This window comes from Pseudorca crassidens, chromosome 16 (assembly GCF_039906515.1).
Source record: "Pseudorca crassidens isolate mPseCra1 chromosome 16, mPseCra1.hap1, whole genome shotgun sequence".
Lineage (NCBI taxonomy): Eukaryota > Metazoa > Chordata > Mammalia > Artiodactyla > Delphinidae > Pseudorca > Pseudorca crassidens.
In genome coordinates, this window is record NC_090311.1 from 26,445,666 (window position 1) to 26,472,087 (window position 26,422).

The 26,422-nt window shown below is 50.3% G+C and overlaps 1 protein-coding gene and 2 non-coding genes across 7 annotated transcripts; 2 read left to right on the top strand and 1 right to left on the bottom strand.

The window, feature by feature from the left end:
• Window positions 1–723: 723 nt before the first annotated feature.
• Window positions 724–15,149, bottom strand: PPRC1 (PPARG related coactivator 1). Of its 5 annotated transcripts, none has more exons than XM_067709596.1 (14): window positions 14,959–15,149; window positions 10,927–11,115; window positions 10,237–10,383; window positions 10,024–10,116; window positions 6,984–9,900; window positions 6,641–6,694; window positions 5,762–5,819; window positions 4,919–4,989; window positions 3,193–3,916; window positions 2,079–2,228; window positions 1,902–1,968; window positions 1,657–1,778; window positions 1,261–1,412; window positions 724–975 (listed from the first exon to the last, which is right to left on the bottom strand). In XM_067709596.1, exons 1-14 carry the CDS (start codon window positions 15,109–15,111, stop codon window positions 872–874), a joined length of 5,001 nt encoding a protein of 1,666 aa, XP_067565697.1. In that variant the 5' UTR covers window positions 15,112–15,149; the 3' UTR covers window positions 724–871. The 5 variants fall into 5 exon arrangements, with proteins under 5 accessions (XP_067565697.1, XP_067565696.1, XP_067565695.1 ...); XM_067709595.1 differs by having other exon boundaries at window positions 4,919–4,986; window positions 10,015–10,116; XM_067709594.1 differs by having other exon boundaries at window positions 10,015–10,116.
• A 1,784-nt stretch (window positions 15,150–16,933) lies between these two features.
• Window positions 16,934–17,053, top strand: LOC137209550 (small nucleolar RNA SNORD22). Its single transcript, XR_010936095.1, has one exon. It is a non-coding gene; the product is annotated as a small nucleolar RNA SNORD22 (small nucleolar RNA).
• A 1,320-nt stretch (window positions 17,054–18,373) lies between these two features.
• Window positions 18,374–18,446, top strand: TRNAR-UCU (transfer RNA arginine (anticodon UCU)). Its single transcript has one exon. It is a non-coding gene; the product is annotated as a tRNA-Arg (tRNA).
• Window positions 18,447–26,422: the final 7,976 nt, after the last annotated feature.

The following is a 26,422-nucleotide window of genomic DNA, read 5'->3' on the forward strand; positions in this document are numbered from 1 at the left end:
AGGTAAGGATCCACTTTCTCAAGGGACACACCTCTCCTTTGCCTTTCTCAGGCATTCCCCTGTCCTTGGTATATAATTCCTACAACTCCCTCTTCCCCAAAGGTCTATCCACCTGCATGCATTCTTTAAACATCTGAGAACCTGCTGAATGCCAAGCATTGTGCTCAAGCTATTATGGTCCACATACACACAAGTCTCGGTTTCAAAAACCATTATTTGCAACAGTGTGAGTGTCCTCTGGGTCCTTGATATTAAAATTCCTTCCTGGACCAGTAGCACCACCTTTGTTGGAAATGCAGAATCTCAGGCCCCATCCCAGAAGTCAGAATCTGCATTTTTAAAAGATCTCCAGATGATTCAATTGCTCTTTTAAAGTTTGAGAGGCACTCCTAGATGACTGATTTCACTTACAACACTCTTGAGGAGCAGTTTCAAGTGGTCAGGATTCTACACCTCACCAAAGAGGGGTCCTAGGAATTAAATGGAGGTAAGCATGTCCCTGTTGTGTTCAGAGAGGAAAAGTGACTTGTCTGGCACTACCACCATAGAAAGAAGCACAACAGCACTTGGCAGTTCCCTCTAGTTCATGTTTATTAGTCTGCATAGTGACTTCGATTTTCCAAACACTGGGGGAACCCCTCAACCCCATCCTTCTTACATAGGAATGCAAGTTAATGTGTTTCAATGCCTATTATAAAAAACAAATACCACTTTAAAAAAATCTGATTTAACACATTTTTATTTCACTTTTTTCCATTTCTTTATAAAACAGTCATCTCCTCACTAGCAGCTGTCTCCCCTAGACTGGGGGAGGGAATGGAGGAGGTTGGGCACCTCCAAAGAAAAGGGGGTGGGGGAGAAGGGCCCAGGGTTACCTCCTGAGGTTCTTCTGGGCCTGTTTCAACAATGTGTCAAAGTCAAGAGAATCAAATTTGCTCTTTACAGGAGCAGGGTCAAAGTCTTCCCGGTTGGAGTCTATAAAGGTAAAGAGAGACAAACATCAAGGTCTCTGAGTACACCTCCCAACCACAGCGTCCTCAAATGGCCAGCTACCTCTCATGTCTATAATGGATGGAGCTAAAATCACCTGGATATTAAGTCAAAAGACAGGTGAGCACCCATTTCTCCTCTCATCCCTCCCCTTAGGCTCTTCACGTGTCAGAGGAAGACAAGTCTGCCTAGCTAGCGCCCCTCTCAAAAGCCTGGGGACCTTTTGAGGGAGGAGATGATACCAAAGGCTCAGGGCCTCCCTCCACTCACCAAGATCAGAATAGCTTCTCTTGCAGAACTGCCTGCGGCCCCCAAAGCAGAGATCAAAGGGCTGTTCATCTGCTTGCCTCAGTTTGTGGCCACTCTCAATGGCTGCAAATGCCTCCTCAGCATAGCGATAAGTGACGAAGCCATAGTTGTCACTGGTGGGGAGGGTGAGACAGAGGCTGACATGGCTATTTGGGCACATGCCATGGAGAAGAGACAGCTCGCCAGGGTACAGTAATGGACTGGGGTGGTTCTTCTCATTCCCCAAATTGCCAACCCTCTAACTGTAGAAATGAAGGTGCCTATATTGCCTAGGACACCAGAGCAAGGGGGGAGAAACAAAGAAGCATCAAGATAGATAATGAGACAGGACATCCTGACCTTAGGGCCCAACCTCACCCTTGGACACGGAAGTGGATGGTGCACTCCTCAATCTCTCCGAAAACAGAGAACCTCTGTTTCAGCTCTGACCTAGTCATGCGACCAGGTATCTTCCCAATGAAGACCACTCTTCTCTCTTCCTATGTTAGGTCAAGGAAAATTGACACACTATGAGCCAAGGCCATAGCTGCAGACGGCTCTCTGAGCTCATGTCATGGCTCAGGGACAAGCCCTCTCCTCCCAGGAGCTGTTCCTCTACTCACTATTGCACGCTCCTTCTGCAGAACTCTCTGCCTTTGGTAATGGTCGTGTGAACGATAAGAACTGTACCTGACAAGAGAAGAAGGTGCCATCAGTGACCCAGACATTACGCAGCTCAAGTCTCAGAACTCTTAGGCACCTGCACCCCAGATGCACCGACTCCCTGAAAACACGCTCACCGCCGCCTCCTGTCACTTCTCCGGCGAGGAGATGGAGAGCGGGACCGACTTCGGGAACTAGATGATGAGGATGAGGAAGACGAGGAGGAAGATGAGGAGGAGGAAGAGGAAGAGCATCTTCGGGAACGTCCAGAGGAACTGCAACTGGACCTGGAGAACAAAGGGGCACACAGGAATGCTGGGAGCAGTGCAGGTATATTCTACTTACCTCACCTTGGCCCCAGCCCTGCCTCCCTGTCAGGAAGCTCAGGACCAAAGGCAAAGCAGAGCAGAGGAGATCTAGAAGAACTCTTCGCAGATGACCAAACTGAGAACCTCATGAACTTTAGATGTTCTAGAGTATTTGGGCACAGATCATATTTATTTAAATTATGCAATTAAAAATAGAAAAATATTTAACAAATCAGAAAGAATAAAAATAACGGAGACTCGGAGATAAAAGGCTGGGCCCTAGGTCTTACAATTAGCTGCGGGTGGGGAGGGGGGCAGGCCTGGGTCTCTGGGATCCTGCTCCCCTCATATGTCTCATAGGAGTACTATGAACACGGCATTTAGGGGATGTGCTAGACCTGTAGTAGGGGACATTTCTGAAGATAAGCTTCACCATCAAAAACCAAGAATTCTTCATTGATTAAGTGGAAAAATTTGGGTCTATTACTGAGAAAAAGGTACTGCCAGAAAATAGCTGAGGCCACAGTGACACTCAAAGGAACTGTCCCAGACTGTTTCCTCAACAGATGATTAAAGGAAGGACTGTTTGCCATTAACAACCCACTAGACCACCATCCCACATACTACCGGGAAAATAGCAGAAATAAGGACTGATACAGTATGCAAAGGAATCAACGTGGTCAAGATCAAACCCTAATTGTCTCCCCAAGGCAGGTCTCCAGGAAGGAGGAGACCTCAGAGATATCCCAATCTCCAACAGGGGATAGAAGCTATCTTCTCAGAGCTTGCCTCCTTCGAATCCAGTAAAGGGGGAGAAGACAAAAGCCAAAGACAGAAATAGAAGCCTTACTGCCTGAAAGTATCGATGTGCTAAAGCTTTCAGAGTAAACCAGAGGAGAGAAATTCCAAAGTGGAGAGAACCTAACAGGCCATCAGAGCTCACCTTCGCCACCTCTTGTGTGGGGGGGAGAGGGACCGGGACCGGGACCGGGATGAGGAAGACGACGATGAGGATGAGGAGGAAGATGCTTCGCTGGTCCGGTTGGACCCAGAGCTGACAGAACGGTTGCTGCGGCCACGGCGGCCTTGCCAGCCCCGGCTTGGGGGGCTGGCTGACCTGCAGGCTTTTCGATAACAGCGCATTGACTGCTGCTTGGCTGAGGGATCAGGGAGAGTCCTAGTGTTCGTGTCATTCCGGCAGGGTGAGGCCTCAGGGGACAGCAAGGTGGATGGGGCAAGGCAAGGGGCTGGGGGATCTGCCTGATCATTGCTAGTCCTGTGATCAAGTGGCTTCTGGGAGGCAGCTGTGCATGGGGGCAGCGGGGTGGCTGGGCCCAGGGACAAGACAGGTTTGATGGTGATATCCTGATGGCGTTTGACATTCCATCGGGAGCCCACCTCTGGAATGACTAGGGCAGGCGTCTTTTTTGGGGGGGTCCTGCTCCGGACACAATAGTCATGGTCCCCAGAGCCCACATGGACTGGACTAGGGCCATGGACCCCTTCTTGGAGGCAGGCTGCAGCTGGATGTTTGGCCTCTGTAACTCCTTCAGGCTTCAGGGTTCCCTCCTGGGCGGTGGACTTAGGAGATTTGGCTTTGGCCAGCAGTGAGACAGCAGCCAGGGGCTTCCATAACTGATGGGGAGGGGTAGCTGGAGGGGTGAGCCCTGTGAGGGGAGGGAGGATGGAGATAGCAGGATGAGATCCGATTCTACACTTCTAAACACTGTGAATATAGGCTCCAGGGATCCCCACTTCATCTCACAGAGTATACTAACAATGATCAACAGCCCAACTTCTCCCACTGTTAAAACTGCTCCTTCCCCTGAGTTCCCCATCTTGGAGACCAGCAGTAGACACCCAACCAGCTTTGGTCCTCCTGAACTGTTCAACCTCTCACTGCCCAAACCTAGCTGGTGGCCAGGTCCTGTCTGTCCTACCTCTTCATTCTTAGACTCACCCCCTGTCCTCAGAACTGCCTGACTTCTGGGCTGCATCTTGCCTGAACTCATGTAATTGTCTCCTAATAACCTCCTACCTCGGGCATCACACCTGTCCACCTGTCTTCTACATTCCTGCTGGTGGGAGCACCCAAAAACCAAACTGGTAACGTTTTTACAATTGCTTCTTCACTGTACAGTATAAAGTCCAACCAGCTTAACATGGCAGTCAAAGTTCCCATAACCTGACCTCCTGCTTTCCACTCCAGCTTTCTCTCTTCCTTTAGCTCTGCCCAGCACCCTGATCAACCACTACACTCCAGCCAAAATGAACCACTCACAATTTCCCAAAACATACCGGGCTGGCTTTGCTTCTCCAGCTCACTCAAACCATTCCATCTACCTAGAATGCCCATAAACCTACCTGATTGGTATCAGTGATTTTCTCAAGCCTCCACTTTGAGGATTACCTTCTATATAACCCTACCGTGACTGTCCCTCTTCAGACCCCACTATAAGCCACACAGGCTTCTTTAACACACAACATCTGATACTCAACATGCTCATTTGTTTACACATCTGACATCTGCCCCCTGGACTGTGAGAACCTCAAGGACGAGGATCAGATCTCTGTATCCCCAACACCTACACACACTTGGTGCAGAGCAGGCTCTAAAAACATTTGCTGCATAAACTAATCAAAGGCAGAGTTCCCCACCCTGAACCCACCTGCCACGTTGGCCAGTTCTGGGGCTTGTAACCGGTCTAGGGGCCTCTTCTCCTGGGGAGTGTCAACGCTGCTGGCGGGGGGGAAAAGGGAAAGCCTGGTTCATTGCCTCCTCAACATCTTGTACATCTGCTTTGCTCACAAAGCAATGGGAGAGGGGTGCGTGCAGAGAGGAATGGGGGGCACAAACTGCCCCAATCATTCTCCTCCAGCACAAAAGGGGTCTTAGTGACTGAACTTTATGTAGGTTGGGTCTCAATTCAGCTCTGCCCAATTCCTGGATGACCTTGAATACCCCCCACCTCCTCCAAGCCAGGAGCCTCTCGTGCCCGGCTCAAACCAACCCAAAATCAATGTGGAGGAAAATATGCTTGGCAAAACAGGATGGGGTATTGTGAACATGAAAAAAAAAAAAGGCCTCTTGGTGCTGGAAGAATGGGGAACAAGGAGGTCCAGGATGCCTGTGCCCTCCAAGGAGTCAGGGGAGCCCTAGCCATGAATATCCTCCCCCACTTTTTCTTACACCATTACCAGTGCTGAGCAACCTTAACGCCTGTTAAATAAAGGAAAGAAATCCCCAAAAGCACGAGTTGCCAGAAAATAAAGGCATCACCATTTGGAACCCCAGACTGGAATAAGCCAGAAAATGGTACATATATATCCTCCTCCTTCACCACTCAAGACAGTACGCTGTAGTGATGGGCTGAACCGGGGGTGGGGAACAGGGAAAGACTAGAGTGGACTAAATGTCCCTGTAACAGAGGCATCCAGTTGACAGTCCTGGAGTACCGGCCGGCTGCTGACCAACAGCTGGTAGGGTAACTCACTCATGTCCCCATACTTACCCTGAGTTTCCTACAGCCAGGCTGTCAGCAGGAGCCGGGGGAGGGCACTCCTTTTTGGCTGCAAAGAAACCATACTAGTTAAAAGCCCAACCAGATGTTCCATACTGAGGAGGTGCAGAAGGGCTGGCTCTGAGACCCAAAGGAGGAAAATCCATTTTGCCTACATACTCCATTTGGGTCTCCCCAGAGAGATCCATTCTCCTCCAGTGGGTACCCAGGTATATTTTTAATCATGTCTCTTCTATGCTCAGAAACAAGCACACTCCCCACTGAATCTGGGGAGTCCAAACTTCTAAGCCTAGCATTCCAGGCTCTACATAACCCACCTAACTAACTTCCTAGTCTTATAACCTACTCTTGATCTACACTTATATTTTTTATTTTGCCTTGTACTACCGATACCTGTTACCAATTCAGCAGTCATTTCTGCAAATTCTTCTCCCCAGTCAGACCATAAGCTCATCTGAGAACAGGACATAATATCTCCCGCAGCACCTAGATCCATGCCTTGTACTGAGAAGCTGAGCTATCCATTGCCTTTCAAATACATGCGATCTTTCCTATACCTCTGCCTTTACTCATCAGTCTCTGAATTCCTGTCTTCCAAGGCTCACCTGGAGAGCTACCTCCCCAAATAACCCAACACACTTGAATCTCCCCATCCATCTACTCTTTATAGTTCTTGCCATGCTGTACCCACCACTCTCCCTGGCTTAGATTGTGTCACAGGTAAATCTTGTCTTCCCATTCCAATTAGGGGGCTACTCTAGTGGCTGAGACTCCCCTTCTCCTTCCCCCCAGTTTAAGCAACTACAGGGCTAGGCCCAAAGGAAACATCAACAAAAAAGGGTTGGAGCAAAGCTACCCAGGTTTCCTCACCTTCTGATTTCTCAAATTGCTCCAGCAGACTGGACAGGTCCGATGCCTCAATTCCTGTGGAAGCATACAACACAGCCCCTATCAACTGAGTACACAGGTCCCAGAAGTCCCAAATCACCTCACTTCTTCCCTAGGCTCCCCATGCTCACTGTACTAAGTAAACCAAGGCAACAACACAAAGCAGAAAGAATCAAACCAACCCAGACTTCTACCTCTCAAGAACTCTCCAAAGAAATCCAACAAAGGCCAGCCCCATCAAGGTAGTTTATCCTGTTTTATGGAGGACGCTCCTCACACAACCCCCATGCCATTCTTCACACCAACGGAACTGTGTGGCACTCACCAATCTCACTGATGAAAGCCTGTACCACATCCTCAGGACCCTGGGTACGTGGGGTAGGCAGAAAGGACAGTGTCCTTAGACGCGCTGGGTGGACAGCAGGCAGCTTGGTGGTAGTGCTCTGCCTTGGTGCAGATGTGGGAACAGCCTTGGCAACAGGAGAGGGTGCCTTCTCCCTGGGCCTAGCTTCCTGGGGCTCAGGCTTTAGCCTCTCTGATGCAAGCTCCTCAACAGCCACACTCTCAGCAGGCAGACACGGTGGAGCCTTGATCCGAGGGCTGTGCACCGGGGAGGACACCTTGTGTTTCAGATGGGGAGATGCAGGCACTGGCTTGACCTCCACCTTGGTGGGCTCTATCTGTGGAGCTCCCTGACCAGCTGCCCCAAGACTGAGGGGAGGAGCCATCGGCACAGTCAGTACACTATCAGGAGGGCCAGGTGGGATGCCACTGGGCTCCACCTTGGGTGAGGGAACAGCTCTTCCAACAGAGGTTAGAGGCAAAGGAGGTGGGGGAACAGCAGGCCAGAATGGAGGGTGTTGCAGCCCTGGGCCCCATCCCAAGGGCCCATAGGTACAGCTGGAGCTATAAGGTGGGACTGGGGCAGGAGGAGGTACCCAAGGCACATTGCAAGTGGAGGGCACAGCATAGGCACCTGGAGTACCAGACACTAGGGGCACCGTCGGTGGAGGGGGCAAGCAAGGATAGCCAGAAGGGGACAAGGGGGGATAACAAGGCCAGGGTGGCACAGGGGCATAGTGAGTAAAGGGATCAGGTGGCACTGGCCCCACAGACATCGGAACACTAGGAGGCTGCAAGGGTGGTGGGGGCAGACTGGGGACACTTTGCCCATTTGTGGGAAGGGGCAGCATGGGGGTCATGCCCAGCCCACCCGTGGGAAAAGGCAGGGCAGTGGGCATTGTGGGGGGCATGGACTGCACAGCAGGAGGTGGAGGTCTTGCTGGCAGTAGCATCTCTTGGGATGGCACCTGCTCAGTGGGAGTTGAGGCCACAGGTTTGCTTGCAGGTGGCTCAGGACTAGGAGAGGCAGGGCTGGGACCCATAGGAGCAAAGCAAGCCTCAGAAGGAGCCTCAGGGCTTCTCTGCAGAATTGTCTTCTTGGCTGTGGCTGGTGGGACAAGACAAGGGATGTCTGCCAGCCCTGTGGGAGTTTCTGGGAGGCTGGGCCACTTCCCAGCTGGGGGATGGGGGTTCCTCTCTTCTGCCTCTGCTTGGCGCTGCTGCCTTCGTCGCCGGTACTCAGATAGGCTAAGAGGCCGAGGCCTGGCTTCCTGGGCTGTTGCACTAGTACCAGTTTCCCCCTTCAGAGGACCCATGACCTCCTTGACTTCAGGATTGATGGCCTTTGGGGGGTCTGAGGACTCTGCTTCCAGGAGGAGCTGGGGGGCTGGACTCCCCTGGGCTGATGACACTGCGCCACGTCTGGGATCAGTTGGCCTAGACTTAACTAGTACAGGGTCAACTGGAGCCAGGTCATTGGGAAGAGAGTCAACTTGTACTGGCTTGGCTAGGATAGGGTCAACTGAAGGCAAGTCATCTGAGATGGGAACAACCACTGCACGGTCTACTGCTGCTGAGTCAGCCAGAACTGGGTCAATCAGCACTGGGTCAGCTGGGAGAGGGTCAACCAGCTCTGAGTTCGCTAAAGCACGGTCAACCAGTTTAGGGTCAACAGGTACAGGGTCAGCCACAGTGGGATCAGGGTCAACTGCAGTGGGATCAGGGTCAACCGCAGTGGGATCAGCTTCAACAGAGTCAAGTGGCATGGGGTCAGCTTCAGAGTCAACCAGTGAGAGATGGGTTGAAACAGGGTTGGCTTGGATGGGGTCAACCAGGCTGGGGTAGAGGTCTAGAGGACCTTCTTTAGCAGGACTAGCTTGTCCAGCACTACTCTCCAAGTTCCCAGAGCCAGGCTTCTCCAAGGCAGCTGCCCAGGCCCGAGCCCAAGCCTGGGGCTTCCCTCTACCACGGGGAGGCACAACCTCTCTTTGAAGGTCCTCCTGAGGCAAGCTGCCTCCCTGAGAGGTCAGCTCTGTAACTGCTGTAGACTGCCCACGAGAGGCTGACCTCAGCCTCCTGGCATAGCCTTCTGCACAGGCAGCTGGCTGCTCCTTGCTCTTCTTCTTCCTGCCCTTTCGAGCTCTCTGGGAACTTAGCATTGTGTTGGCTGGTGGGTTCTGAGGGCCCTTGGGTGCCATTGGCTCCAACAAGCAGGCTGACTCCAGCTTTTCCTTTGAGTCCAGTGACAACCCCTCTTTCTCAGGGCAGAGGGCTTCCCTGGGCACAGCAGCCTCTGTCTCTGCCTCTAGTGTAGGCATGAGCAGCTGCAAGGCCGCACTGGCCTCTAGCGAGTTATCCAGGAGGACAGGCTGGGGTCCAGTAGGGATCTGTCGCACCACAACTGGGATCTCCAGGTCGTTGCCAGCTGTGGCCGCCTGGCCCACAATTTCCAGCACCACACAATCCTCAGGCAGTGTCAAATCACCTGGCTGCTCTTGAAGCTCATCCTCAAGTGCCGTCAGGTGGGTGAGGTTAGGCAGGCAGTACGGGTGCATGGCCCGCACCAGCTCACTCAGGGAGGAGATGCTCTCATCGCCAGCTGCCTGCACTGCCATCTCTGCTGCTACTGCTGTTTTATCTTCCTCCTCGGGACAGGCCAGGTGCATGGGGAAGTCTGCGATGCTGCTCACAGAGTTGTTGAGCTCCCCAGCAAGCATCTCGCTGCTGAAGCCGGCCACCTCCTCCTCTTCTTCCCCATCACTACGCTGCTGGGGAGGTGGGGACTGGCCCCAGCGGGGTCTTGACCTTGGGGGTCTCCAGCTAGGAAGCTTGGGGGAGGAGGTCTCCAAGAAAGAGGGTGGAGAGAAGTCCCAAGGAGGATCTGTGAGAGACATCTCAACCTACAGGAGAGAAGATAAGACATAGGAGTTTTCTCCAGGAATATCTTTTTCCAGACATGTCCCCATATATTCCTCCCCATTGGGAGTCCATGAGGCTCCCTAGGTCAGGCTTACCCCACTCACTCTACTACTGCCTGTGCTGGGCCCCAATGGGTCAGTCGGGGTGATGAGGTCACGTTCTGGGGGTGTCCGAGAGAGGCTGAGCAGCCTGTGCAGCTAAAAGGGAGAAAAAGACCTGAAATGTGTTTGTGCTTCAGAACTTTATGAGTAGGCTCGTGGATGTGGTTCTAACCTTTGCACCAACCACACACCCCCTTCCCCTCATCCCACACTTACAGAGGAGCCCTCCCGAGGTGACACAAGCAGCTCTGAGTCAGGAATGCTGTCAAATGGAGACAGGTTCTCGGAATCTGCATTGTCCAAGATCTCTGTTAGAGCTGTGAGCAGTGACACTTCATTCTGGTCCTCCAGAGATAACCTGCTCTGCTCAGGAAAGACAACAGGAAGGTCCCACCACTATCCCTATGACCTACCAGGCCACTGAGAAGGACTGGATGCCAAGAGAATCCCTCTCCCAGGCTCAGTTCAGCTCAATTTGCCAGAGAGAGATGTTAGTACCAGGAGGCATGGGTTCCAATCTCATTTACTACCATCCACCATCTCTCTAGTGTCAACAGAGACCTGTCAAAACTGAGTCTTGAACTTATGTTTCATACTCCCTACACTCTCAGGTAAGATGTGGGATGCTCAGCAGACAACCCTTGGCTAAGCTGGAATTGGACTCAAAACACAGATCAGAACCCTCTGAACATGTAAGTCAGGGGCCCAGGCAGGGTGAAAGGCCTTGGATGATAATCCAAGTCTGCCAGGGCATCCTCTTACATGGGATGTAGCCCAACTCTCACTGAGAAACAAAAACACACTTCAAGGACTCAGGTTGAGTATCTAGGAACCAAGGTGCTAGGAGAACAGAGCCACTGAGCCAAAGCTCCTGCCTGAAGACCTCCAAGCTCAGCCCCAGCTCACCTCTCCAAGGCCACCAAAATCTTCAATGAGGGAGATGAGGGAGGCATCCATATAGCTGTGCATGGTCCCCAGCAGTGTCCCATCCTGCAGTATCAGCTCCTCCATCTCTAAGTCCTTGTCCCTCAAACAGGGGCCCAGCCGAGATAGACTGACAAAGCCAGAATCATCCCCCTCCTCATGCAGCAGCACCTGGGGCAAAAGGGAATAAGGTCAGGAAGGCACAGTGAAGGCTGCAGGGCATGGGCCCTCGGGGGCAGCTGATTTACACACTCTGTAAACCAGGTACCGAGCCCTCCACCAATGGCCTCAGACTCAGCAGGAGCCCCAACACACTCTGGACTTGCTGGGCAGAGAGAAGTACAAACTATGAGCCACAGCCACAACCAGATGGCAGTGTTCAAGAACCTTCTGGGAAAAAAAAAGTTTAGACTCCATCCAGAAACACTTGGAACCACACGAGATTGATAAACTGGGGAATAAAAACATCAAAAAGACCAAGATTGTTGAGAAGAGTTATCTGCTGGCAGTGATGAAGACAGACACTCTCAGGGGCACACCAAAGGAGAGGAGGTCAGTAAGCAGGCAATTCCAATTACAACCACCTTACCTCCCTCAAATCCCACTTAGGCCTCTCGTCTCTGCTTAGCTCAAATCCCACCTTCTCAAGAAGACACCTCAGCCCTCCCCAACGCATCTCTCCTCACACCCCGAATTCATACGTGTTCCTGTACCGCTCACTTCTCTGGCAATCACATCCTACCCACTTCCCTACCCCATGACATTCCTTGCATCATTACTAAAACTATATTCCAAGTTCCTTTGGGGCAAATAACCCTTTGTATTCTATTAGCTTATATCTTTCTTGGCTCTTGGAAAGGTTTAAACTGTGCTTATACTTCCTGGTCACCCACCATGCCTGGCACAGTGCATCACAGTATACACAGCTGACAGTCACACTTATTTCGAACTTCTATTGTGAAAGCTCTACAGTGTGCCACCCAACCTCTCAAAGGTAGTCCCAAGGGACAAGTCTCTTCCCTACCCCAACCAGGTTAGAGCAAAAGAAGAGAGCTTGATTCTGTGGACGGAAAAGCCCCGCCCCACCCCACCTCTTCCCTGAGAACTAACATCTTCAGCCTTGTCAGGCAGGGAGCCATCCGCCCAGGCCTGTCAAGAGTGTGGGCGTGGGCAGGGCCAGAAGTGGCTAGAAGGGCTGGCAAGGCCAGAGGCAGGGGTATCTCCACTATACGAAATTATAGATGATGCAAAGGCCAGAGAACAGGAACAAACACGGACAAGCCAGTCTTACCTCTCCTTTGGCAGCAAAGGGAAACTCTGTACCTCTTCCAAAATAAAAAAAAAGCAACAGGTGTGACTGCACCCCCCCCCACCCTCCTAATCAAGCTGAAGAGTAACAATGCCCAACGAGAGAAAAGGATAGATAGGGACACTTTAGGAGGCCAGGCCCAGAGATGAAGTAAAAGGTGGCAGGTTTTAGGCACTAACTCCTCCCAAGCCTTCACAATCCTGTAATTACAACTAGCAACTGAATAGCACCTCGCTCAGCAAACACTCCCAGGTGAGCAAAGAGGCTGCATCTCCTGCCCTGCCACCTACCTGACCCAGCTACTAGGCCAGAATCTAGAGACAATGTCCAGCTTTATGAACCACTCATCACCACTTCCATCAGGCAGGTACTGGAGCCCCAGTCAGAGAAGCCCCTCTTTACCTGACCTCACCCATCCCTCCCCTCAAACCCCAAACAGCACAGCTCCCAGAGTACCAAGATCATGGAGAGGATAAGCCCAGGCTAAGAGTGTGCCAGCCACCAGCATCTCTTAACTTTAGCAACCTCCCGACTGGCTTTCCCATATCCGGCTTGTCCCTGCAGGGTTCAAAACCAGCTACAAACGTGAAAATACACATTTGACCACCTCTTGAGACACTCTCTAATCCCCTCCAAGGGCATCTTCCCGCTCTTAGCACTAGGTTTAAAGTCCTTAAATGGCTTACAGTGGTCCTGGTATTCCCCACCAGACTCCTCCAGCGTGTCTTCTCTCACCACTCTGTCTGTCTCTGTATACACCAGCCATACGGGTTTCTCCAATAAGCCATGTTCTCTCCCACCTCAAGGCCTTCACATACTGTTCCCTCTGAGGAAAGCTCCCCCTCCCCTCCGCCCCCCACAATCTCACCTTAAAATGTCTCTTCCCAGACCCTGCAAGGTAGATTACTACTGCTGATTATATAATATGCTGCACTTTCCTCTGTCCTCATCATTATTTATTGTCTGTCTAAAACATAAGATCTGATAAAAACATAAGATCCTGGAGGACAGGGACCATGTGTGGTTTACCACAGTATCCCCCTATGTCTAAATATAATGGAACCTCAGTAAGTTCCTGGCTGATTGACTAGCTTCCACATACTCATCTTTGTGTGTGTTTGTGGTGAACAATCTCTCCACAAGACCCTCTCCAACCCCAAATGACTACCTAACTTGGACTACAGCTGGATCATGGATACTTCCTGCCTCTCCCCCAAAGGGTGGGCAGCACCAGCCCCACAAGATATGGCCTCTGAGAAAATAAGGGAAGAGCAGGTGGGCAGCTCCCAAGTAGAGCCCCAGAAGCCACTCCCCACCCCCCACCCCCAGGGCCTGGATTGGTCTGCTAGAACTGATATTACCTGGCAACCTGCAGCCCAACTCCCACCTAGAAACCAAAAAAGAAAAAAAAAAGCTTTCAAGGACTCAGCTTAATTGCTTAAGCAAGATAACAGTTCAAACGAAGTCTTGCCGACCTCCACTCTGGGTGGGAACTTTTAAGAAGCCCTGGTGAGGAATGGGACGATAACACTTTTAAGTATGGAGAACTGAAGACCAGGAAAAAAAGAGTATGACAGAAAGAATGTCCCCCCCGCATTTAGTAAACGTTCAACTGGTGTTGAGTAGTTCTCAGATCGCCTCCAACTTTTGCCATCCCCAGCACAAATTCCAGAGAAGCTTAAACACAGACCATCTCAAATTTGTCTGTATCAATTCACAGGAGCAGGCCTTAGCTGCCTCCTCAAAAGCGATGCTTGAGAAAAGTGAGGGAAGGAGAGGACTCCCTTTCCTTACTTAAGCCTGTGCCATGTAAATGTTGAAACCTCCCATGCCCCTTGAATCACGAACGAGGCAGGACTGCAGGCAACAAAAACGCCAGTGCCCATGCCTCACAACCCACCCCAAGCCGGTCGGAAAGAGGCCGCCACTCCACAGCCCTTCAACCTCAGCCCTCTACCCTCCCCAACACACTCCGCCATCCGCAGGGCACAGACTACCCGCACACCTGTAAAGTCCTTTACCATCCGTTGTCGAGAAGCAACGCGGATCAAAGCAAAAAGAAAAAAACTCCTCCAAGGCTCTGGGCAAAGTTGATTCTAGCAGCCCCTACCTTCCTTCCTTCCCAGTCTGGGGCCCCCAGCGCCGATCGGAGATGGCGGGACCGGCTGAGACACACCCAGTTCCCGGCAGTGCGGCTCCAGCGCCGATACGAGATGCCCGGCAGCCTGGAGCGGGAGCCACGTGGACATCCCCTCCCCGCCCCCACGTGGACCCGAGGGCCTCCTCCCCCCCCGCCCAACCCACGTGGGTGCCGGGGCCGCCTAGAGGGGGAGGGGAAGCAGACAAATTATCCCGGGAAAATCGCTCCCCCCACCCCACGTGGCTCCGAAAAAGCACTGCGGCGCTGGGCTACAGACAGCCCCCACTCGGCATCCTTAGAGGGAGGTCTTACTCTAAGTCCGAGTCCCCCCACACACAGGGGCCAGGTTTCCGACACCCTGCTCTGCCCCTCCGGCGTTCCGGAGGAATGGCCATAAGGACCCGCATCCCCCCAGCAAACGACCCAGGTCCGGTCGGTCCAATCCGTCTTCCGCAGCCACCCGGCATCGACTCCCGAACGCTTCTTCCCTTTCCTGTGGCGTCCACGTGTCACCGCCCGGCACACGCCGCTTTGCTGCCAGCCGCGGGCCGCCCGCCAGTCTCACCTGCTCCCCGCCACTCACAGCGCCCACAGTGCCATACGGCGCTTGGCTCCGACTCCCCCAACCGCTGCTGCGCACTCCACCGCCAGGGTCGGGGCCGGAGCCCCCACTCAGAAGCGGCGCGACTCCGTCTCTCAGTCCCCGGCGCGCCGCCATCTTGGCCCCTGAACACCCGGCGCAGCTCTGATCGCCGGCGCCGCCTCGCCCAGCCGATTGTAGGAAGGAAACTACAACTCCCGAAAGACACTGCAAGACTACGAATCCCAGAAGACTGAGCGGCGATACCCATTTGCACACGGGAAGAGGGCACTGGCCTCACGAGGGAGCTTGGGAGTAGTAGTCGCATTCAGCAGAGCCTGAGTGGCACGTGCTAGAGGCATACTGTAATGCATAATTTTGTGTTGCGCGCGGGGACCTAGCTGGGGAGCGCGAGGTAATAAGGGGATAATTACCTATTGCGTATCTTTTTATTTTCCCAATTTGTCCAACTGTCAGAACCCCCTTTTTGTCTGACGTTTTACCTGCTGCACGTTCCTTTCTCCTTAGTCCAAGCGGGCCTGTGTTTTGAAACAGCACCCCCTCGTGGGCACCAGCACTCCAGGAGCTAAGCCTCACTGGCTACACTGCGGCACTACCGCGAGTTTAATCTTAGAACACAGCATTATCGGTGTCTCTCTGAGCTACTCAGAAACCCACGTTCGTGTCTCATTACCAAATTTACTTCCTGCTACTGCAGATCATCTTGCTATCTTCCAAATACAACAGGTGTTTTCCTGCCTTGTGGAAAACTTTAGCCTCAAAACATCTTTGAGGCCCTGTTTTATCCGGGAAAGACTTTTTGGTTATCCCAGCCAACCTTGATCCCTCTCTGTATTTCCACAGTCCATCACTATGTCTATTATTTACTCATTTGCCATTTAGAAGCTACTTCATATTGTTTTCTTTTTCTTTTTTTAAATATTTATTTATTTATGTGGTTGTGCCGGGTCTCTTGCAGCAGGCGGGCTCCTTAGTTGCAGCTTGTGGGCTCCTTAGTTGTGGCACACGGGCTTCTTAGTTGTGGCACGCGAACTCTTGGTTGCAGCATGCCTGTGGGATCTAGTTCCCTGAGCAGGGATGGAACCCAGGCCCCCTGAATTGGGAGTGCAGAGTCTTAACCACTGTGTCACCAGGGAAGTTCCTGTTTTCTTTTTTTTTTTTTTTTTTTGCGGTACGCAGGCCTCTCACTGTTGTGGCCTCTCCCGTTGCGGAGCACAGGCTCTGGACGCGCAGGCTCAGCAGCCATGGCTCACAGGCCCAGCCGCTCCGCCGCATGTGGGATCTTCCCGGACCGAGGCACGAACCTGTGTCCCCTACATCGGCAGGCGGACTCTCAACCACTGCGCCACCAGGGAAGCCCGTTTCCTCTTCTTTTTTTTTTTTTTTTTTTTTAACATCTTTATTGGGGTATAATTGCTTTACAATGGTGTGTTAGTTTCTGCTTTATAACAAAGTGAATCAGATATATATATACATATGTTCCCATATGTCTTCCCTCTTGCGTCTCCCTCCCTCCCACCCTCCCTATCCCACCCCTCCAGGCTGTCACAAAGCACCGAGCCAATATCCCTGTGCCATGCGGCTGCTTCCCACTAGCTATCTACCTTACTACGTTTGTTAGTGTGTATATGTCCATGACTCTCTCGCCCTGTCACAGCTCACCCTTCCCCGTCCTCATATCCTCAAGTCCGTTCTCCAGTAGGTCTGCGTCTTTATTCCTGTCTTACACCTAGGTTCTTCATGACAATTTTTTTTTCCCGTTTCCTTATTTTTAAAAAAAGTTTTGTATTACAAAAATTTAAAAATCACTTCAAAGAATACAGAACTATTTAAGTAAGAAATATACTTGGTCCCCAGTCTTCCAGTCCCCAGATTTAACCCTTGTCACCTTTGGTGTGTATTCAGCCACACTTTTTCTATGTATATAAAAACGTATAGGTCCCAGTGAAGAAACATTCAAACATTACTTCCTGTCCTAGTCCCAGAGCCTGTAAAGGTGAACCCACTGGGGCTGGCTGGAGAAGAAGAGGAAAATTTGTTCCAGAAGGAACTGAGGGATCATAAGGATTTCAAAACATGGGAAAGGGAGGAATAAATTATTCGTCAAAAATCAGTTGTGTAGGGCTTCCCTGGTGGCTCAGTTGTTGAGAGTCCGCCTGCCGATGCAGGGCACACAGGTTCGTGCCCCGGTCCAGGAAGATCCCACATGCCTCAGAGCAGCTAGGCCCGTGAGCCATGGCCGCTGAGCCTGCGCGTCCGGAGCCAGTGCTCCGCAACGGGAGCAGTTGTGTATATTTTTTCCAGGCCCAAAGAAAGAACAAGTCATGTGTAATGGAATCTAACTCTTGGAGAATATCAATAGGGAATTTTCAAGTTATTTGTTATACAACCTAGCTGTTTTAATTAGCATACAATCATTCCAGCCCCTCTAAATAAAAAAGTTTTGTTTTATTTTGTTTTTCTTTTGGCCGCTCCGCGCGTGACTTGTGGGATTTTAGTTCTCTGACCAGGGACTGAACCCAGGCCCTCGGCAGTGAGAGCGTGGAGTCCTAACCACTGGACCACCAGGGAATTCCCAGAAGTGTTTTTTTTAACCTTAAAAAAAATGTATAGGGACAGACATTGACCTTTGTTCAAAAATGGGACCATCCCACATGTATGGTTCTATAACTTGCTTTTTTTTCATGTAACAATATGTTTGTCCATTCATTAACCAATATATACTGAGATCTTGGTGAGTACCAGTTCCATTAAAAGAATATATCATTATTTAAATGAATATATAATTTAATATCATTATCATTATTTAAATTATATTTGTGATTTCTAGTTTTTCACTATTACAAATTAAGTTACAGTGAACATTCTTTTTTTTTTTTTTGCGGTACGCGGGCCTCTCACTGTTGTGGCCTCTCCTGTTGCGCAGCACAGGCTCCAGATGCGCAGGCTCAGTGGCCATGGCTCACGGGCCTAGCCGCTCCATGGCATGTGGGATCTTCCTGGACCGGGGCACGAACCCGTGTCCCCTGCATCGACAAGCGGACTCTCAACCACTGCGCCACCAGGGAAGCCCTACAGTGAACACTCTTGTACATGTATCTTTCCTTTTTTTTTTGCCGTGAGATCTTAGTTCCCTGACCAGGAATGGAACTCACACCCCCTGCAGTGGAAGCACTGAGTCCTAACCACTGGACTCCCAAGGAATACCCTTTTTTTTTTTTTTTAATCTTTGCCTTTTTGTACACTCTTTCTATGGAATACTTTCCTCGAAAGGAGATTGCTGAGTTAAAGGGTATATATGTATGTACATTTGAAATTTCGGTGGACAATGCCAAATTGCCCTTCAGGAAGGTTGTATTAATACACATTCCCAGGGAATTCCCTGGTGGTCCAGTGGTTGGGACACTGCGCTTCTACTGCAGGGGACACAGGTTCAATCCCTGATCAGGGAACTAAGATTTTACATGCCGTGTGGCACAAAGTATTAAAAAAATAAAAAATAATACACATTCCCACAAAAAATTCATGAGAAGAGAGGACCTCTTGTTATGGACTGAATTGTGTGTGTCGTCCCCCCTTCACCATGGGCAAAATTCATGTGTTGAAGGGCTCCACACCCAATATGACTATATTTGGAGATAGAGCCTTTAAGAAGGTAATTAAGGGTAAATGACATAATAAAGGCAGGGGGTCTAATCCACTAGGAATGGTTGCAGAAGAGGAAGAGACACCTGCAAGCCAAGGAAAGAGGTCTCACTAGAAACCAGCCCTGCCAGCTCCTTGATCTTAATCTTCCAAACTCCAGAGCTGTGAGAAAATAAATTTCTGTTCTTTAAGCCACTTAGTCTGTGGTATTCTGTTAAGGAAGCCTGGGAAGACTAATACAACTTTCTTTTAGTTAGTTTCTTTTTTCTAATTTTTTTTAAAATTTATTATTTATTTATTTAATTTATTTTTTTGGCTGCGTTGGGTCTTAGTTGCAGCACGTGGGATCTTTGTTGAGGCATGCGGGATCTTTCATTGCGGCACCCTGGCCCTTCGTTGCGGTGTGAGGGCTTCTCTCTAGTTGTGGCGCAGCACGCATGGGCTCTGTAGTTGTGGCGTTCCGCTTCCAGAGTGCGTGCACTCTCTAGTTTGTGGCACACAGACTCTCTAGTTGAGGCCCGCGAGCTCAGTAGTTGTGGCACCCTGGCTTAGTTGCCCCGAGGCATGGGGGATCTTGGTTCCCTGACCAAAGATCAAACCCATGCCCCTTGCAGTGGAAGCACAGGGTGTTAACCTCTGGACCACCAGGGAAGTACCTTACTAACCTTTTGGGTGAAGTGAATCTGTTCACAATTCTCCCTATAAAATAGAGAGGGCAACAATAAAGTTTATTTCCAATAAACTTAGAAATAATTTGCCAGTGAGAAATCAGTAAGAACCAATACAGGGTGGCACAATTCTTCCTCTGTTGAAGAAACATTCTCTAAGAGATGCTCTGTAAATGCTGGTGATTTGGGCACTAATTATGGTCATTATTATAAGGATTAGACTCTGGGAAGAAGATTAATGTTAAAGAAAGCAGAAAGCTGTGCCCTTTTTCCTTTATTCAGCATATGATAAAAAAATATTCACCTACATGTGGTGTCTGCATGGAATCTACTAAAAAAGATACGAATATATCTCTAGGTCTCCACTGCCACCTAGACAGGAGTGTTGTGGCTACTAGTCTCCTTGGCTGGTGCATTCCTAAGGGCTAGGAAGGAAAACCTCAGAGACACAGGCCACCAAATATTGGGTGTCAATCACATCTTTGCCTGACTCCACATTCACCAAAGACTCATCTGATTATAATAACTGATTTCCCATATCATTTTCTATGGGGAGAGTGAGATGATCAAGTGAGACAAAATGCCCAGTTCACATGACATATATTTCTCAGTGTGAATTAACAAATCAACATTCTGGTTTACTTATTGAGTGCCTACTATGCACCAGGCAATGTTTTAGGCACTGAAGATACAGCAATGGCAAAACAGACCAACAAACACACAGAAACAAAAAAACCCTCCCTAACAGAGCTCACATTCTAGTGGGGAGACAATCTCCAAGTAAACAAAGAGTCAAAATAATTTCAGAGCACCAGAAGGGCTATCAGAAAATAAATGGGGGACTTCCCTGGTGGCACAGGGGTTAAGAATCCGCCTGCTCGCATGCCACAATTACTGAGCCCGCATGTCACAAATACTGAGCCTGCGTGCTGCAATTATGGAAGGCCGCACGCCTAGAGCCTGTGCTGTGCAACAAGAAGCCACCGCAATAAGTCTGCGTGCTGCAACTAGAGAATGCCCACGTGCAGCAACGAAGACCCAACACAGCCAAAAATAAATGAATTAATTAATGAGAAAAAAGAAATGGGATGGGACTTCCCTGGCGGTCCAGTGGTTAAGACTCTGTGCTCCCAATTCAGGGGCACGGGTTCAATCTCTGGTTGGGGAACTAAAATCCTGCATGGGAAAAAAAAGAAAATAAATGGGATGGAGACTGTAAAAGGTAAGAGGGGACAATTTTATTTTATACGGTGTGATCAGGTAAGGAGGAGGAGATATTTGAAGTAAGACCTGAATCACAAGGAAGACCTAGCCATTCAAAGAGCATTCTAAAGAGCATTCTATGGTAAGAAGAACAGCCAGTGCATGGGCTCTCAAGTGACAACACGTTTTTTAAAATAAATTTATTTTATGTATTTATTATTTATTTTTTGGCGGCATTGGGTCTTCGTTACTGGCTTTCTCTAGTTGCGGTGAGCAGGGGCTACTCTTTGTTGTGGTGTGGGGGCTTCTCACTGCGGTGGCTTCTCTTGTTGTAGAGCACGGGCTCTAGGTGAGCAGGCTCAGTAGTTGTGGCGCATGGGCTTAGTTGCTCCACGGCATGTGGGATCTTCCCGGACCAGGGCTCAAACCTGTGTCCCCTGCATTGGCAGGTGGATTCTTAACCACCGCACCACCAGGGAAGTTCGACAACACTTTTTTTGTGTTCAAAAGGAAGACTAGTTTAACTAAGGAGTTCTAGAAAAGAGGCAGAGTAGTACCAAGATAATGTTTCATGTGTATTTAATTTGTGTGAATCAGTTTCCTGAATCTGATGAATTCTGATTAACTTCCTAAATTAAACCTCCAGACCTGCAACACTAAGGACCAGACCTGTTGTCATTGAAAACCCCCAGGATGGGTCCCAATAACCTCTGCCTCCTGTTATTCACACTCTTATGTAGTTCTCTCCCCATTTGTACCAGGGTTGGTCTGTGTAACCAATAAGATAAGGCAGAAGTGATGATATGTCACTTCCAAGATTAGATGGTAAAAGGACTGAGGCTTCAGCCCAGGTGTTTTTGTTTCTCTCTCTCTCTCTCTGATCTCTTACTCTAGTGACAGCAGCGTGCCATATTGTGAGCAGCCCCATGGAGAGTCCCATGTGGCAAAAAATTGAAGCCTGTGTCCAACAGCCATTGAAGAACTAAGGCCTGCCAATAACCACTAGAGTGAACATGGAAGCTTATTCTCTAGCCCCAGTCAAGATGACTGAAGACCTGGACAACAGTTTGACTACAACCTTGCGAGAGACTATGAGCCAGAACCAACAGCTTACCCACTCCTGGATTCCTGACCCTCAGAAACTGAGGGAAAAAAGATAAAAAATAAAAAAATAAAAAGAAACCAAGGGAGATAACAAAGTTTGTTGTCTAAGGTGCTGAATTTGAGGGTATCTTGTTGCATAGTAATAGATAATTAATATACCTGGTTTACAGTTATTCTTTCAGGGAGATGCAAACTTTCAGGCAATATTCCTTTTAGTGCTTTATTTTTAGCCCCAAACAACCCACAGTTGAGGAATGGTTTACAGTCTTGAGCTTGCTGTCTCCTTGCAATATCCCTGGAAGTATTAGAAAAGTAGGGATTATTGTCCACATTCTACTGAGGAAGAAATTGAGGCTAAGGGAGGGTTAAACAATATGCCCAGGGGCACACAGTGAATAGAGTAGACTGTTTTCTTTGGTTCCTCTGTTCTTAGTAGTGTATCCCCCACTGTACTAAGCAGTTGCTTATGGAATGAATGAATAGGTTTCATCCCATTTGGTGGCATGCTCTGAAGGGGCATGGACCCTTTTAGAAGGAACTATTCCCAAATATTGGCATGTGTAAGAACCAACTGAGGCACTTCTTTAAAATGCAGATTCCTAGATCCCTTTCCTCCAGACGTAATGTTTCCTCCACACAAGGATGGGGCCTTCTACATATTTATTTGGCCAAATCTGCCAAACTGATTTGACAGAGAGAGGGATGGTAATGGTAAATGGTGATGGTGATGGTGATGGTAAATGGACAAGAAGGGAAGGAGTCACTTGTTGGAGCAGGGAAAGATAAATCCTATCAGAATTCTTATAATCATTTAGTAAGTGTTATAGGACACATATCAGGTTCTAGGCACCTTCTTAGGTGCTGGGGACAGAGCCATCAGTAAGACATATTTGCCATCTTGATGGAAAAAGAAGATTCGTCCTTGAAAGAAAGAGCAATACCAATGAGTATTTGAGGGAGTTTCAGGGCTAAGAGAAATGTGGGAGAAAATAGAGAAGGCCAAGGTCAAGGTCAGGAGAAGAAGTTGGATGGGACAGGTTCTAGGAGCTGGAAGAAGCAGGGAACCCACCTGTCCTAAAGCAGTCTAGCTCATTGCTTCTGCTGTCTGCCTCTCTGTGGGGCTCCTCTTCCCTTCTCCTTTCCTTACCACCTCACCTCTTCTCACTTCCCATTTTGCTTCATCCCCATGTCTAGAGTCCATCTTGCACTAATGACTGTATTTAAAAATATTGGAATGCCCCTGAATTATTCACTTTTTTTTTTGCCACGTCACATGGCATGCAGGACCTTAGTTCCCTGGCCAGGGACTGAACCCACGCCCCCTGCAGTGGAAGTGCAGAGTCTTAACCACTGGTCCCCCAGGGAAGTCCCTGAATTATTCACTTTAAAATGGTTAATTTATGTCATGTGATTTCACCTCAAAAAAGAAAATATTGGACTTCCCTGGTGGTGCAGTGGTTAAGAATCCGCCTGCCAATGCCAGGGGACACGGGTTCGAGCCCTGGTCCGGGAAGATCCCACATGCTGCGGAGCAACTAAGCCCATGCGCAACAGCTACTGAGCCTGCGCTCTAGAGCCTGTGAGCCACAGCTACTAAGCCTGCATGCTGCAACTACTGAAACCCACAATGCTGGAGCCCGTGCTCTGCAGCTAGAAGCCACCGCAATGAGAAGCCTGCTCACCTCAACGAAGAGTAGCGCCCGCTTGCCGCAACTGGAGAAACTCTGCGCACAGCAACGAAGACCCAACGCAGCCATAAAAAAAGAAAATACTGGGTGCTCAAATCTATCCATCCACATCAGCTAAGCCTGCCACCCTCCAGGACCTTGTCATTAAAGACCTTCCACATAGACTCATTGCCTTCCTACCACACCCCAGGGCTATCTGCCAGGCATCTGTGACTTCTCCCATTTTTGCCTGCAGCACAGTTTCCAGAGCTGCTCCAATGATGGTTTCCTCTTCTTCCCCAGGCCTAGTCCAAACTAGAAGTAAGGCAGAGAAGAGCACTGGGTCAAGTACTTGTTAGCTGTGTGACCTTGGGCAAGTTCAGGGAGGTGAATCCACTTAACTTAATCACCCATTCAACAGTACTGAGATAATATTTCCTTAAAGGAAACAGGACCAATAGATCAGCTGGGGTGGGAGTGAGAGGAGTACCTCCCCAGAGGAGGTGAAGGTGTAACTGAGGTTTAAAAGGCATTAACTAGTTAGTAGGCAAAGAAGACAGAGAAGAATGTTTTACAGAAAGTTTGAATTTATTAGCCTTCCTGAATCTGTTTTCTTGTTTGTTTAATGGAGGTAACAGCACCTTCTTCCAAAGGTCATTATTAAAAGTAAATGAGATCTCAGGTGTGAAACACCTTGCGCAGTACTGGGCACATAGTATATACTCAACAAATGCTGTTTTTCTTCTTCCCAGCCTTCCACCTTCCACATGTGTAATCTAGGAGAAGGGAGCCTTAGATTGAGAGGAGGCAAAGTCCCCTATAGGGTGGGTTATAAGCCCCTTTGTCCACTCAAGTGATTGGTGATCACCGTGGAATCTGGCCAAGCTAGTTATTTGGAATGAGTGGCCTTAGGGGTGAGTGGTTACAGGTTTGGGGGAAGGCAAATTCGTACACAGTAGAGAGTGAAAGGGGTCCAGCCAATTCAGCCCACTCCTGAAATTTTTTTTTTTTTTTTGCTGTACACGGGCCTCTCACTGTTCATGGCCTCTCCCATTGCGGAGCACAGGCTCCGGGCCCAGCCGCTCCGCGGCATGTGGGATCTTCCCGGACCGGGGCACGAACCCGTGTCCCCTGCATCAGCAGGCAGACTCTCAACCACTGCACCACCAGGGAAGCCCCTGAAACTTTTGAAATAACCGATAACCTCAAAGAAAGCAGAAAGGAGCTAATGTATATTGAGTACTGACTACATGGCTGGCATTGGGCTAGGCGACTGGGCATACATTGTCTCATTTGACTTTCATCAAGCTGCAGGTACCAATTACAGAGGGTAAAGCTAGAGTTCAGAATGGGGAAGTCAGTTGTCCCAAGTAATTTGCTAGTGAGGGGCAAAGCTGGAATTCAAACTGAGGTTTCCAAAATTCCAGGCTAAGTTTCCATTGCTTTAGGTTCCCTTTACTCCCTGTAGTGCTGACCTCTGCCCTGCGGAATGTGGGGAGGAGGTGGACACAGGCAGGGGATGCTGCCAAGGAAATAACTGTGTAAGTGTGGATGGCTTCAGTCACATCCCTCTGCAGGCTTCTATCTCGCCCCCCCTTGCCCCCCAGAGGGTGGAGGTAGGGAAAGCTAGGGGTGGGGGAATCCACAATGTGGACGGAATGCTGGAGTTAGTGAGAGGCTATGCTTACAGTTCCCTTCCCCCACCCTCTCCTGAGCATAAGGGAGGGGATGCCCATCCCTGGGCAGGCCCTCTTTTCAACTCCCAGACTCTGCATCTGCCCTTCGTTTCTTGCTCCCTCAGCAAAAGCTTAAGGGGTCTCATAAACACTTAAGCTTCCACATCTATAACCCTCCCCCAGCCAGTCAAGCCAGCTGTGCAGACTCTGGGCAGGGGTGAGGGAACCTTCACAATCAATCCCCACCTAAGTAACAAAGGGAAGGAGGACCCTTCACCCAGTCTGGGGCAGACGCCCTAGGAAGGGGACACCAGGCCAGGTCCCCAGCATCTACTCCTGTAGCCCACCCTGAAGCTTAAAGAAGAGAAGCTAGCAGCTGGGGACCCCCAACTCTCTCTTCCAGACTTCTCCCCTCCCCTCCCTCCTCCCAGCTAATAGGTATTTCCTGTTTATGAGGCAGCTAAGGCTGGGCTTTTGGGAAGGGATGGAGATGGAGATGTTGCCCCCCACCCCGGCTGGGTTAGGGAATCCTTGAGGAGCGCCTGAAGGTTGGGAAGCTCCTCCCTGGGGAAGGAGTGTTCCTTACGTTGACCATCCACATCATCCTCCCTTCCACCCCACCCCCTCCAACTGAGGCCACAGCCCCTGCGGGTAGGGGGCACTGGAGGGGTTTGCTTCCTGTTCTTCCCAGTCTCGGAGGCCCTCAAAGGAAAGCAGCTTCCAGGCGATTGGGGGTGGGGGGAGCAGGGGGAGGGAGGCTGAAACTGGATGGAGAAAGGGGGAAGGGAGGTGAGCATCTTGACTGATGAGTCAGAGTCTGCAAGGGTAAAGGACAGCCTACGGATTCTCCCTCCCCAGACCAACCTGGCGGTCATTTCGCTGCCCGCCCTTCTCCCAGCAAAACACAGATCGCAGGCAATTAGGCGAGGGAGCGCCGGGACCTCACCTAATTAACCCTTTTAGGGCCAGTCCCAACTGGTTTAGCAGGCAAGGGAGGGGTAATTAATTTAGGGGGGAGGTGAATTCAGGGGTTGCTACTAGAATTAAGATAGTGCTGCTTTCCCCACCCACGTTGGGGTGGAAGCGCATAACCAGGGGCCTCCAGATTAAGATTGGGGTTTCAGCAGAGAGCATGGGCGGGGGGTCGGCAGTCGCGTTTCCCTCCCAGAGCGCGGCCGGGGGTGGAGAGAGAGCTACATCTCAAAGCCCACCCTGGCCCCGCCTCCCCCAGTCCCGGCTCCCGCTTCGGCTCCTCTAAGCTCCCAACCCAGCGGCGCCCGGAGGACGGACACCCAGCGTGAGGCTTCGCTTCCTCTCCCTTCCCCTCGCCCGCCCTCTCCCGGGTCTCTGCCTCGGTCTCCTTTTTTAAAAGCTGCGTCACAAGCACGCCGAACTCGGAGCGCTGCCGGCCCCTCGCCGTCCGCCGCCGCGCGGCGCACGCAAGTCGCCACCCGCTGCGCCCTCG

What these genes read in the sequence shown, in the direction of transcription:
- PPRC1 (XM_067709594.1), bottom strand. Translation starts at nt 15,111, where the DNA reads ATGGCGGCGCGCCGGGGACTGAGAGACGGAGTCGCGCCGCTTCTGAGT. An exon ending in GCAATTTGAGAAATCAGAAG is followed by an intron (nt 5,820 to 6,640) that starts GTGAGGAAACCT and finishes GTTTCTTTGCAG; the next exon opens with CCAAAAAGGAGTGCCCTCCC. An exon ending in AGAACTGGCCAACGTGGCAG is followed by an intron (nt 3,917 to 4,918) that starts GTGGGTTCAGGG and finishes CTCCCCTCACAG; the next exon opens with GGCTCACCCCTCCAGCTACC.